This window comes from Thermobia domestica, chromosome 2, assembly GCF_964235325.1.
Source record: "Thermobia domestica chromosome 2, izTheDome1.hap1.1, whole genome shotgun sequence".
Lineage (NCBI taxonomy): Eukaryota > Metazoa > Arthropoda > Insecta > Zygentoma > Lepismatidae > Thermobia > Thermobia domestica.
Genome location: NC_137455.1, coordinates 108,409,803 through 108,424,896, shown reverse-complemented (window position 1 = coordinate 108,424,896; position 15,094 = coordinate 108,409,803). Strand labels below are relative to the sequence as shown.

The 15,094-nt window shown below is 35.2% G+C and overlaps 1 protein-coding gene across 4 annotated transcripts in view; it reads right to left on the bottom strand.

Moving 5' to 3' along the window:
- Positions 1-14,892, bottom strand: part of LOC145674573 (2',5'-phosphodiesterase 12) — a 49,610-nt gene extending 34,718 nt beyond the window's left edge. For 3 of the 4 annotated variants that reach the window (XM_081744776.1, XM_081744770.1, XM_081744763.1), the window contains exons 1-4: positions 14,740-14,892; positions 8,514-9,406; positions 5,328-5,467; positions 3,833-3,995 (exon numbers count right to left, since the gene is read on the bottom strand). In XM_081744776.1, coding sequence (XP_081600902.1) covers positions 3,833-3,995; positions 5,328-5,467; positions 8,514-9,337 — 1,127 coding nt within the window. In that variant the 5' untranslated portion in view covers positions 9,338-9,406; positions 14,740-14,892. Of the gene's footprint in view, positions 1-3,832; positions 3,996-5,327; positions 5,468-8,513; positions 9,407-14,609; positions 14,631-14,739 lie in introns of those variants that run through there. The other variant, XM_081744786.1, reaches the window with a different exon arrangement.
- Between the last annotated feature and the right edge of the window lie 202 nt (positions 14,893-15,094).

Below are 15,094 nucleotides of genomic sequence, written 5' to 3'. Positions count from 1 at the left end.
TGAAACGAGAATAATAATAATAATATCCCTGGAAATGAAGTAAATAAGCCTATAATACGGGGATGAATCCATCCAGAACGCACCACGTACCGGATGTCTACAAGTCCTAGAATACAATACATTCACGGTGGCTATCGAACACGAAAATGACCGAATATACAAAACACTGGGAGAAGCATTGAATAGCAGTGCACGAACTATTCGACAAGTTCAGAACGACATAAATTGGGACGATGGGTCCGACACGAGTTGACTGTGATTTAGAGACTGACATGAGCAGTGGTCGAAGTGAGACGGTATGCGGTGGTATGCCATACCGCCTCTGGTTTTTTAGTGATAGAGGCATAACGTCTCTGGTTTAACAATGATTAAAACATACCGTCACTGGAAAGTAGATGCTAAATACGTTTAATAAATCCATTTTTATACACAGTAATTGACGAATAACTTTGCACCTAAAAAGTTTTATTTCTTATGTAGAAATAATTTCTAAGTTGACAACACCGACATTTTTCTTACCTTTATCCTACCTTTTGTTTTTAAAATGAAGAATCTGCAAACAAGTTCACCTAGTTTATATTTTGATGTGCCATATTGAGTTGTTTCTTTGTTGTGCATGTGTATCTTCTTGCCTTAATTTATATAAATACCATGTTTTGAGCATGGGTGGATTTACGGGTTGTGTGCTGTGGGAGCGGACCTTCCAGGTGTTTGGAATACCCCACAGTCGAGTGTGGGACCGGGAGTTTTCCCGCAGGAAATTATTAATATCCTCATTCGGTTTTTGAGCATTTTCGTGTATAATTCTCTATAATACAACATAAGGGGATTTTTTTTCTTTTAGAAAGTTGGAGGGGATCAAAGTCTCTCCACGCCCTCCCCCAGTGTTACTACAGAGAAGCTATCAATTGTTTTCAGTCATTATGTACCTAGAAATGCAATCTTTGAGGCAACATACCCTCACTGCATTTCAACAATTAGGTAGCCGGTATGTCGAGTCAAAATCGTAATAAAACATACCGCCTCTGTTTTTTTTCCCACTTCGAACACTGGACATGAGGACTTTTTTTTCTTCTTCTTCTTGCCAGAGGAGGAACCTGTTCCTTAACAGTATTGACGTGCAATGAGAGGTTCATTTCTGCTCATCATCATCCATTCGCAACACAAGAGCTTACTCCCAGATAACCGAAACTATCGATCATTTTCAAAAATTCATGATTTGTGTTTGGGGGATTGATTGCGGTATCGTGCTACTACTTGGTCAGACGATCATGGCAACTGTACCTAGATATAGTCGCAGCAACTGAAAAGTGTGCATGAAAACTTGAAAACATCTGTGAATCGCAAAAATGTTATTCTGCTTCAGGACAACGCGAAACAATATGTTGTTAAGGTTACCATTACTCTACTTGTAAGGGAAACACTATGTGCTTCTCATATTCCCCAGAGACTACACCATCAGATTACTATTTGTTCTATTCGTTACACAATCCTCTGTGGGGACGGTGGACCCGAAATCCCGACAAAATGGCCCATACAATGGATGACTCTTTTTCATACATATTATGCTGAGTTCTATCCCGTGGAATCCATAGCCTGCCCTATTCAATTCCACAAGTAAACATGTACCAAATTCTGATGTGGAAATAAACACATTTCATCTGAAATTATGTATAGCTGCAAATACTAAATTTTCATTTAAACAATAATATTTATTCTCAACTTGTACCAATGCTCTTACAGTAACTATATAACTCATTTACATACGGAACTTCAACACTTCGAATTACAAACTCAATCACACTTTCAATTTTTTATTATCTCAATTTAACAGCATGGCCAACAACAGCATCATACACAACAAAACTTCATTTTTCTCTAAACAATCTAATTCTAAACTTGCAAGACTATCACCCAATACTAATTTCCCTACATTTAATCATTATCGCTTCAACACATTTTAACATTACCAACATGTTCCGAGTGTTGGAAAAAGATTATTAATGCTGATAGAGATTAATTCTGATTTCTCAGGTATGTTCTATTTGACGTTCGCGCGTTTTCCTTTATAAGGTCAAAATCCGACATAAGTTTCTTTGGGTGTACCATATATGTTATTTGAGTTTAACGTTAAACGATTGTGCTCCTCACGGTAATGATACTGTGATGATAATGAAATAAATAGTGATAAGGACAACACAATACCCTCAGTGGGTTCCGAATCCGAGACAGACACGTCTTGCGTTTGACTATGCCATCCGGTATCCTCTTGTATAATTACCAAATAAGATTTTATTATCTTATTTTATTTTTTTGACCTACAAGCCAGAAAAAAGATAGTAGAAAACTATACTATCACTGACTTGATTGAACATATGCCTTCAAAAGTGCGGATATTTCTTTCTTTAATAGATCTCGAATGGATGAACCTACTCTACTGTAGTTTTTCTATAACTTAAAAGACAATATGATTTAATTTGAAACAGAAAAAATATAGTATGATTACTTCATTTAGTCACAAGTTACTTATAAAATGCACTTCATGAAAAGTGATAGTAAAGTCAATGACAAAATAAGATGGCAAATTTTACATAGGATTTCTGTAAGTACACAATATATTTTCTTCTGAAGCAAACTGTACAAAGGCTCGCGGAAAGTATATATTTCTGACTGCTGCAGATCAAATAGTATTTTGATTGGACGTTTTTACGCTCTATCTTGCATGATACCAGACTATGACGCTTTTAATGATTTCTAAACTGAATTCTCTTCGGTTTAGTGCTCATGAAAGGCTACAGTGGAGTCTTACGATTTTTAATTGAGTGATAGTTGAATATTCAGCACATGGGTTCCTGTCGCCGTTATTGCTGGCTTTCTAGAACAGAGCAAACAACATCATAATTCAAGTAACTCTCTATTGCTTTATGATGCTGAATCAGCATCGACAATTTGGTATACCTACCAGAATTTTTGATTTGAATCGTAGTCCATTGTTGTTAAGTTAAAACGGAATTTAACTAAAGTTTTCAAAATAGAATTCACTGGAAGTTAGCACATTAAGGAAGCTGACTGAAGCATTCCTAAGATATGGGAGAGGATAGTGGATATAGTAGTAATATATGAGGTGTTAATGAACCTAGTGTCATATATTTATGAGGTGATTCCTTATATCAAATGAAAGAAAATAAGTTCTAATAACCATGGGTAGGAGAAAGACTCCTTACAGCGTTACAAGCCGCCGAAAATGCAAACATCACATTTTAAAACATTCTAACTTATGGAACCTCTCGAGGCTGATTTACAGTATTACAATGGAATCAGTACAGCCTTGTCTAAACATCAATGTTTCACAATCTTTCAAATACTCACGCAAAGGAAGGGGTGGGTGGGAGGGACTTCAATTAGTACTTAGAAATTTATTCTCGTTTCAGGAAATTGGTAAATAAGGATCTTTAGATACAAAGCATATCAGTTCTTGTATAATTCCTTGAACCTCTCACGATTAAAGCCAGGGCGTTTTAACACGTGATGTGTCGAATCTTAGGCGGTTTATAATTCTAAAAGGCGTTTTCCGACCAATGTTTATCAGATATCTCTTTGAGAATCCTGTAAGCCTGTAAGAATTGTATCTCTTTGATATAAGGAATCATCTCTTAAATTTATGACCCTGAGTTCACTGACACTCAGTGCATCAGAAACTAAGGAACTAGTACCGTACATTTAATGTCAATTTAGTTGAACAAACAAGCACTCGTTTTGAAAACATTATTTTTCTACTAATCACTATATTAATAGGCTCTCACTCAAACAATAATGAATAACTTAAACTTACCTGAATCTGGACGAACGAAATATACAAGCCAAACCTTCGGTCACTTGACCTCCTTTCTTATCAAAAACACCTTCATAACCCAAAACAGACAGTACAGGTGTGAGATCAAAATCAAACACTTTCGCATCAACTTCTTGCAAACATATAATATCCGCATTGTACCCTAAAATAATCAAAGATAAAATCAATCTCAGTATCTGGTATGAAGTTAACGATTGCGTATCTGCAATGATTATAATCAAGGTAAAAATGTAAATTAAGTATAGGTTATAACTGATACTTAAGTCAAGCACAGCACCACTATCCATTTTCCTCTCTTCACTTAAACCACATTTATTCTCTTTCCCTCCCTCACACAAATCTTTTATATCTTTAATTACCTTTGTTACTCCACTTTTACCTTTGCAATATACTATCTAAGGTTTATAACAGCACTTCGTGTGTTACTTATAAGAGCAAATACTTTTTAAATATGTGAGCTATTATCTGAAATTTAACAATATCCATCTACCTACAGTGATACTCATTCACTGTAATGTAAAAGAAAACAAGGTTTCAATAAGCTATATTATTCAGTGAACCAATAAATCGTATTTAGAAGGCATACATTCACAGAAATATGACAGACTTTTTCATCTACATGTCAACAAAAGAGTTATAACAATTTATTTCCAAAGAATTTGTATAACGTCTTCTATTTACTGCGTCTAATATTTAATGTACTATTAGCTGTACTATTTCGGTGTTCCTAACACCTTCTTCATCAGCAGATATTGGGCAACTCACATGGAACTCATCTCATTTCTTATAATTTAATTTTGCGCTATGCATGGCCAACATAAATGAAGTCAAAAAACTTGTTTGCTAAGCATTTACTATAAAATGAAAACATTTATACGTTTTTACAAAATCCTCGAAAAATTAAAGAAGCCTGTAATCACTGAACTTTAGCGTGAAGATTAACGTTTAATTGTATATTTTAGATTGTAACAGCATCTTCACGAAGTTCCTGTTAGAAGTAGGTAAGATTTCTACAAGCTAGCACGGAAATATGAGATTTTATAAAAAGCTTCTACAGAAGTTTTCAACACAACAAGACGATTTAAGTACAAGGAACCTACATGATCATATTAACAAGCATTTTGTCCTCATCAGTGTTTATTGTGCACTCGACGGAGTACGAGACAAAATTATAAGAAGTGATGTGCGTGAGTTGCTCAGGTCTGCTGAGGAAGGCGTCAGGGAACACTGGAACTGTACTTTAAATATTAGATGCAGTTAAGAAAGGTGTATGTTAACAAGTTATTATAAACATGTCTCAGTTCTTATCAGATACTAATAATTATTTTTAAGAGGCTAGGAAATAAAAAGGAAGCTTACCAGAAAGAATACAAACAAGTAGTAGCACGTCAACCTTACTGTTAGAAATAAGAAAACGATTATGAAGGCACTAGGTAAAAGTTATTATTAGTACGTTCAGAAAGAAGCTACGTACCTATCAACTCCTTTAAAATTAATTGTTTTCTGTAATCTATGGCAAGGGCATATGGAGGACAATATGAATATAGCACGTCTCTAGAGAAATCTGAATCTGCGTATAGGTCGGCCAATATATTGTAAGTTACGACACGAAAGCTGAAAAGAGATACAGAAAATAGCAACTTAATGGCTACTGTCAGTTAAAACTTATAGTTAGCCCTTGAACCATTTGCAAAACTAGCTTACGTTTTTCTGATAGTAGTACAAATGTTTTACAATATTTTGAGCTTAAACAGAATTTTTGGTATATTTTCTCTCGTTGAGGATTATTAATCTAGGTATAACATAAAATAAAACGTCAGAAAACTTCTAAATGAAGTATATTTAAAACTAATTTAACGTCGATTTTTTTTCCTTTCAACTTAAGCAGTTATTTAAATACAAAGACGAAATAGCACCAACAGTAATGTTATATGTATAAATGTATGAGTGTTTGTATGACACAAATGCCTAGCCGCATAGATAACAATAATTTGAAATAACTAGTGAATACACAACATTTCAATCAGAACACCATATCATACTAGTACATAGTTCAAAACTCTTGGGTACATAGTTCAAAACTCAAAACCTTGATTCTGAGCTTTTATCGCATCACATGACTGATTCTTTTCTTGGTTAGTTCTGTGGATTTCATAATAATGTTACAGTCATTCGTGATCCGACTGACCACCTACACTCTACAACGGACTATTACTACTAATCCAATTTGGTGTCTGTCTATGTATCCTATATCTTGATATTAGCCGGATTACTCAAATACTTAATTATTTTTATGCCCAACGTGCTTCCTCCTGTAGATGTCCACATACAGAAATCTCACTAACACAACGTTATTTACTATACACAAATAACACCGTGTGCGTGGGTTTTCTCGGAGTTCTCCCGTTTCCTCCCACTTTCTTCATTCCACCATTTCATTCATTTCTCATAATCACCGTCTCCTTTAGCCTAACCGGCATAACCGTGGGACGTAAAACTCAAATATTTCATTTCATTTTTTACTATACACAAAGTTTTATGTCTTCTTCCGATTTCTTCAATTTTTACAGAACTTGTACCCAAGAATTATTAACTCCTCCATTTACAATTCAACAGGTAACAAAAATGTGATAAATAATCTTTCAGTTGGTATCAATCATCAGTAGCGACACCATGAGAGGGACTCCGCTCTGAACGATTCTGCTGCTGCTTCATTTGTTTGTTTACTGAAGTTTAGTCCCTTTTTAATATCCAAGCTAAACGAGACATGGATGTACGGTTTAAGATAAAATCCGAACTCTCAAAATGCGTTCAAATTTAGACGTTTTTCCACCAAGAATAACTCCCGGGATCACATGCACCAAAGGTTTCCAGTCAGGGAGGAAGGGCTGCTGCTTTTTCGCAAGTAATTATCATATAGATGTGTAGATGGCAAAAGTGTGCTATTACGTATAGCGCTGTTGCAGCAAGGTAGAAACTACGTGCGCAGTCGACAGCGATACAGGGAGTGCTTTTTCGATTCTAGAGGACATGGCTGAAATTATCAACATCTTTGAGTGATGTAACTCTTTAACATTTTTGTATTATCCTTTTGTTTTAAATACTTCTCTCCAAGCTAAACGTGTTACAGCAAAAAGAATGACATTATAATTTAAAATACTAATTATTGTAGGGTTTAAGCAACCCACTAGTTCGTCACAAAAACAAAAATTACCAGCGGATCGCTAATTCATCCAAGTTCGTTTCCAATGTACAACTCTTGAGCCACGCGTTTCGCTCATTTTACTGTTATAGGTGTCAATCTAATAGTTCACAATATATTTAGTGACATACATTTTGTGAATGTTACCTTATTTAACCCTTCCCATTCTTCCGTTTATTTATTTTTCATATTTTCCTCAACACTATTTTTGAATACTTTCATCTGTTGTGCGCTAGAGACAAACTTTGGCAACTATACACTACAACACGAAGAGTTATACTTTCATAAATTTAAATTCCTTGACAGTGGTCGCAACTACAACAGATTTCGTATGCATCTATTTTTAATTTTCCTAGCTAAACTCGTTTTCGTTTGGTAAGATTACTCTTATTATCCCTAATAGGGATTACCATCAATAGTTCCTCGAGGATTTTAGAAAAGACTCTACGAGAAGAAACATAATAATAATTGTAATTAAATTAATTGCAATTAAAATTACTTGTTTCCAAATTAGAAGAATTTGTGCTGCAAATTAGTTCCTTGTAAGTAATGTATACAGCAGTTGTAGTTTCAGTAAGTAGAATGGAGTTTTCCGCAAAATATAAGTACTTTGAAACACGGTAATATACATTAATGAAGAAGAAAAGCCGGAACACCACTCAATGGCTGAACAAACACTTACAGCTCAGGAATCTTTTAACCTTCGCTTTTGTACGCACTTATTTAACGAACAAAATCCAATAATACATGAATATAAAGTAAGAAGATAAATTATATTATTATAGTAATTGTTGTTAACTGTCATCAAATAAATCTCCAATGGATCGGTAGTAAACAATAGCAAATCAATTTTACATCGACCACTATGACGATAAGTCCCCGTCATCATCACAACTTCCATTTCAGTTATGATACAGCATAACCTTGTATTAAAACATTTAAGTTTTCATGAAATCCTAGATATACATCTCCTCAAGTTCAAGGTCAATATCGATTACGTTGAATAAACTTTCTTCTGAATATAGTAGTATGAGATATCGCTGGAAAGTTTATTTTATTGCTTCTCAAAGAAGACTTCAATCAGCTCTCTACATCAATTAGGCCAGGTTCAGTCACGCATTAAAGTTGCCGGTATGAGTCAAAAGTTGACGCTTTTTATTATGTTCGGTTTCTCCTAAACTCTACAATCGTATCACAAGAGAAGCTAAAATTTGCCACGATTTCATATCTCGACCAAACCTTTGAACTAGTAGTTTCGTACAAATCTAGTAAGAATTTCTAGTTTTACTTTTTGACATCCTTAAAGACACTAGAATCACAACAGATCTGGAGAAAAATTAAAACTGAATTTAAGCCTACTAGTATGATATCAGAGTCAAAAATACATCTACTACTTTCCACTGACATTTTTTGATGACCATAACAGCGTACTGAGACACAAGATTTAAGTAAACTTACCTCTTTCCACTTAGTTTCTCCTTTGTAAAAGCATGTCGCACATCAAAAGGACACTCTCCTGGGCTAGCCTGTACACGAGATGCTGACTGGGTTTCCACCGGCTCTCCAAATCTTCCATTACATCCAGGAACGCACACAAGTTTCAACTGAGCACCAATATCCTGAACTGTTGGGGTATAAAAGAACCCGGATCCTACTTCTGTCCATTTCTGTTGTTGGTTGTTTGACGGCTGTGAACTACTTCCACCTTTTTCGTCGGTGACAGGATTTTCACTGCGGAACCATGTAAATGTACAATCCTTTTTGTCGGCAAATTCCATTTCTAGTTTAACTGGATAAACAGGAAAACCTGCTAAAATACTAGTAGGCAAGGTAATCACGGATACCCAGGGAGGATTTACATCCACACTATACTCCGAATCTAATACTTTCAATACCACATCTTTTGATAACATAATGTCTTTGCACGGCAAATCTTTCGGAACAGACTCTCCATTTAGTAACAGATCAACAATTACTTCAGTCTCAACAGATGCTGCTTCTTCCGCATTTTTCTTCCTTCTCTTATTTTGTTTCTTTTTTACAATTTTTTCAACATTGGTCGTTACTCTATTCACAAAGTCTTGCACAGTTTCCGTCGCTTGACGAGAGAAATTAAATCGTCGACTCACTCCGATATCAGTTTTTTCGAATAAAAACGAAAACTCAAATTGGGGAGTTCCTTCATGGTATCTAAAAACTGCTTTTGGCATCTTGGAACTATTTCTGCATATTATTAATTGGTTGAATCTAATAAATGTATTGAAAACTGTCCTCTGCAGCATCACCTTATTCTCCTTTTAAGCTTCATACGTCGATTAAATGCTAAACTATCACCAAAATACGTTCTTTATCTGAAAAGTAAAAGAAAAAATCAGAATTTAACCCATTCTACTATTTTCGTTAAAAGATAAAATCAACAATTTTGTGTTTAATAAACAAAAATATATGATGTAAAAGAAGAAGAAAAAGAAGAAAGAAAATACTCATTTTAGATTAACCATAATCTTGTTCCCATTACCTGGAAAAGGATCTGGCAAGTTTTCTTCTTTGTAAGATATATGAATATTATTAGCTTCAGAAGCTCAAACGCTATCCACTTAGCTTGATCAAACGCTATTATAGATCACTTCATGATTAAAAGAAACTACATTTCATGAAAAGTAGGCTTCAACCTTGAGAAGCTTAAGCTGATAATTTGAAAGTAGGGATATGTGGTTAGTTAGTACACTGATAGCCCATTCACCACTGTCACTAAATTTTCTTGACCGGAATTTGTTACCTCTTTCTTTCAGGCAGTTCATTAACTGTTCTTACGACTTTGGGTGAACGTCATCTGGTTTAGTCCAACGTCAACCATTTAAGTGCCAGCGATAAACGTCTTCCGTGATTGACGGTGTTAATCAAAAGACCACGGAAACTACGGCGCTTTCACAGTCACTTCACTGTTACCTTTTTATTAGGGAAAAAAATCTATTTAGAATACTAGATTGGAATATATATCCTTAAAGAATCAATGAGCTCAAATATGGAACTGGGACTATCAACTACCTTAATATCAAGGTCGAGCTAGACCAGAGGTTCCCAATCTGGAGAGCGTAAAGAGCAAGTAGGGAGGTGCGCAAGCTACTGACATAAACTGTGAAATCTCAACATATAAAATAAGAAGTTATGAATAAAGCATCATTGTAATGACCACTTACAATTTAAGTTTAGAAAACTTCACAGACTCTTTTTCTACATAATTCATACTTTTGATTTAAGCTTTTTGTTAGTGGCATTGACTTACTTTTTTATTATCGGAAGGATTATCGGCATTGTTGGAAGTGTTTAAGAAGTACACAAGCAATATTTAAACGGTTTTTAACTGACTTACAAGCAGCTCAAAATGTATACATTCCTAATTATACTGATTCTTATGATTATTTAACTTACAAATGTTGTAATAACGAGGTGTTAAATTAAATAGCGTACAACCACAAAATATAAAATAACCAAGGAAATTCTTACAGTTTTTGGCATCTCATTTGATAAAGCGTTCACAGAGAGGAAACGAGTGACTTACGTCCCGGAGAAGCGATAGGTGGCGGGCAGTAGTATGACTATTGATCTACGCCATTACAATAGCACCTTGCGCACACTATGCGATCACAGTTCGCCCAGTGATCGAAGAGAAATGAAAGTATCGAAGTAGCTCATTCGCGGTTGTTTGCTGTATGACTTAAAGGTGGGCCTCTTAGCAGCCACATCAAATCGAATACGTCAGGCATTTGGAAAGAGGAGGGGAATGTATAAATGATAGCACCGCCAGGCACTGGTTTCAGAAGTTCAGGTAGGGAAATCTGAAGCTTGTGACGAGTACTACAGTGGGTGATTACGTGAGCTGTATGACGAGGCATTGAAGGCAGCAGTTAAACGTGTGGTATATCTGTCGAACGTTTCCAGCTTTCCGAGGAAAGTGAGATTTCACCTACTACATAGGGAAGATGTACATAACAAGTTGAGCAAATGGTACACCACACGTTGTCAGCATCCAACAAGAAACAACTAATGACACTCTGTTTGTCTTGTCTGTCTTAGCACTGCAACACATCCATATTTGGTCGACTATCCTCACAAGTGGATCCAGTACGATACTCCCAAATGTATCAGTTATTGTTGTCACCACATGACTCTCTGCCTCACCTTAAGATCAACCTCTACACACACACAAAATCACGCTCCGCGTCTGTGGGCTTGTCATCAAGCAGTGCATTACGAGCTTCTACCACCAGAATACACAATCACTGCGAACATTACTCGCACCAATTGCAACGGGTGCAACATGCATTGCATCAGAAGAGTATCAACGAAAATGTGAGACTACATGTGGTAAAGATGACAAGGAATACCATTCAAAGACTTGGCTGCGAAACAGTGGCCATTAGATTACTACCTCTTTCATCCTCTGGACAATCAATCCGTAAAAAGTTCTTCGATAATGAAGCAGATCTGTCGCATGCACTCACGGACTTGTTTCCGTCCAAGATCCCAGAGTTTTACGATCGGAGCATTGTGTAGTTGCAGGATCGTTGACAAAGGGTGCGGGATGTTGATGGAGATTACTTCAAGACCTACCACTGAGTGCCATATGTTGTATATTTATTTCTGATGATCATTAATGGTAAGAACTTCTATGATTACCTTGTAACTATTGACTAAGAACTAAGAACAAATAGGGTAAACAATAATACTGGACTACAATGGTACGCATAAGCCTTGCTGGAAATAAATATAAATTGTGAGATTATTATTACTGGAGATTTGAGAATTCAATGCTGCATCTAAAACTGCAGAAGGGATCAGACAGAAAGCATGTACGACTAAAGAGCCTGGCTGAGGGGAAAGTAAAATAATACAGGGTTTACGAAGGGGGTACCATGTAAATAAAATTGGGAACCCCTGAGCAACACAATATAGAACTTCTGTGTTTTTACTTTCCGGGTTGAATCATAATTACATGATTTCTACTAGGATAGATCTCATATTTCCTCTACCAAAGGTGAAATATTAAATATTCAGCTACGACGGAGCCACTCATAACTGTCTCACGTAATAATTGGGATACCTGACTTAAGGAAAACACACAAAATAACAATACAAATGAAATAACACTTTGCATAAGCGTAACGCCTGATCTGGAACAATTTGTTCTAGTAATGTAATTATGTTGTTTTGTCAAATACTATTTATACACACATCAATTTAAGTACATACTATTACAACTTCCTGTTACATAAGGCTTACAAATGTATTTCTCTCTCAAACTAACAATTTTCTACAAACATCAAAATTTTAAATTTAAAAGACATAAGTAACACTTTCCCTTTTTTCTTTTCTATAACAGGAGATGAACTAGTATATACTCTTCCGTAGTATATAAATTAAAATTTTCCTACTCATAGTCAATCGGTCTCTAATATCTTTACCTGCTACTAGCATACCAATACCCCTACCTTCAACAAAAATAAACAGCCGGGCACGCAACGCTTCTCTATACTTAACCACTCTTTCAAAAAGTAACACTCTCAACAACCTTTTACCTTCAATCTTAAGTTCTACTGGAAAATAGTAATTCCAAGGCATTTCTAGTCGATTCAAATTAATCCGCATACAAAAACAAATCGTTTCTAGGTTCGAAAAAAAAAAAGTCAGTTAAAAAAAATAGACATTTCATACAAAACACCACACCTTCTCGATGTTCACTAAGAATACATTAAAAGCCAATTTTAAATCAAATATTTGTGTTAAGAGTTTCATTTGATCAAAAATCATAAAAGTACCAATGTTAGATTGGTAACAAAAGATGTCTCTTTATAAGACTAATTATCTAATAATATAAGCTCTACCTATGTCTCTATAACTAGCAGTGCCATTTAAACATGTCAGTATTAACGAAACTGTGATGTAATTTAGCCAAATGTAATCGAAGTCCTAAATTTTCTTAAAATTAGACTTTTTTTTTTTTTTCACAAGTCACAAGTAATGAGGTTTATTGTTTACGAAAATAGCACACCCAAATCTAAAAGATTATTTCCCCTTCGTACGAATGCTTGGTGTTCAGAAATACAGAATGTGGCAAGAAGTCTGTGCTGGTGAAGTTATTTTCCCTTAAATTTGTAATTCTACATTGAAGGGTACAGGACCAAAACAAAGCTTAGATTAGGTTTCTGCAGCTCGAAAACTATAAGGCACACCTAATGTTTATTCAAAAACAATTTCTCGAAGTTGAATTTTGTTGATCAGTGTTATAAAATTTTACGCAGTTGTCCCAAAGCTCTCCTACAGTCAGCCTGCACCGAAGAATGCTACGTCATTTAACAATTTCAATACAAAATACGATTTTTAAAGACACTATGAGCAAATTTTGTGAAAAAGACAGGGCACATGGAATGAATTTGTAGTGTGACTTCTATTGTACACCGTATTTAATTCTATACTTCCGTATTAATATAGGATTATGCAACAACAGATTTTATTTTATATAACATTTTCCTGTAATATTTGTGACTCACATCAGAATATAAAGAATGCATTCAAAGTAAAAAAATCACTGAAGTTACTGGACGAAGGAAGGGGTACTACAACTAGACTTTGCCGGCACTGCTGATGAGACTTTCCTCTTGTAGAACTGTGGACTGGTCGGTTGGATTGAATTTTAGCATTTCTTTCAGTACTGATGCTATATATAAGACGTGAACGTACCCGGAACACATAAGGTTAGAACCGAATAACATGAGCTCCTGCCTAGAATCGAATCGTCTTCCATACCGATGCAGAATCCTGGGGTTAGTTTCCATAGATATGAGCCCTAACCTAACTAAATAACTGAGAAGGAGTACCAGAGAGGGGATTAGAATTGTATGCAATTTGTAGCACAAAATATCTTGGCTCACGTCTGCGGAAACTATACCTAACTGCAGCTGCGACTCAAGGGTTAACTTTACAATGAACGGTCCAGTTGGTATACTCACTCATAAACGAGAAATTACACGCTATTAATTTTATGAAAATAGATCAAAACTTTTTTAACTCGAAGCCAAACTGTTCCTACTCCTACCCCATTCATCCCTATCTTACTCTACTCTACTATACCGGTGCCCTTTTAAAGCGATCCTACTTATCGAAGCGCAGCTGGAGCGTGTATTGGAAAGTTTACCCCTTCATTATTCATTTGGATGTTCGAATTGAGGGCCTTTTTTTTTTTTTTTTTTTTTTTTTTTTTTTTTTTTAGAACCGAGGCTATATGAGACGTGGAGTTTCAGGAATCTGAATTGCCATAATTCGCTTCAAGGTAAAATTTATTACCGGCAACCGAATAGCTTTTACATTTCCGCTTGATTTAGTTTTTGTCCCGTTATTTTAGCTAAAATAATATGATGCCTGAATAAGTAAGGCATTTAGATATTAACTATGTGAATTATTATATTTTCTATGTAAATCTACCAAACAATGGTACTCAGATTCATAACTTAACTCATATAAATTCAAGTTGTACCCAATTTGCCGTGCACTTACGACAGGATGGTAATCATGTAATAACCCTAACCTCCATGTGTACTGACACTAAGAATATGTGAGATCCTATTAACTGTTTACAAATATACAATTCACCTATTTTATTTGGTCTATAATATAAAATAAATACCTCCAATTAGTCTTCACGCACAAACTACACGAGTATCAAAAACAAAATCTCCCTTCTCTTCTTTTTCTTCTTTGAAAAGCCACGACCCAAAGGAGAAAACGTTGCCACTGTCGAGTATAGTACCTGTCGGCAATTTACAAAAGCACTGAAGCATGTATAATGTAAAGATTTGTTTAGCAGGGACGTATGCTGGTTTGATGGCTTGGGCTACCACTAACCTTTATAATACCTGAACATTACAACAACGACAACAACAACAACAATTACTACTACTACTACTAATACTACTACTACTACTACTATAATAATAATAATAATAATAATAATAATAATAATAATAATAATAATAATAATA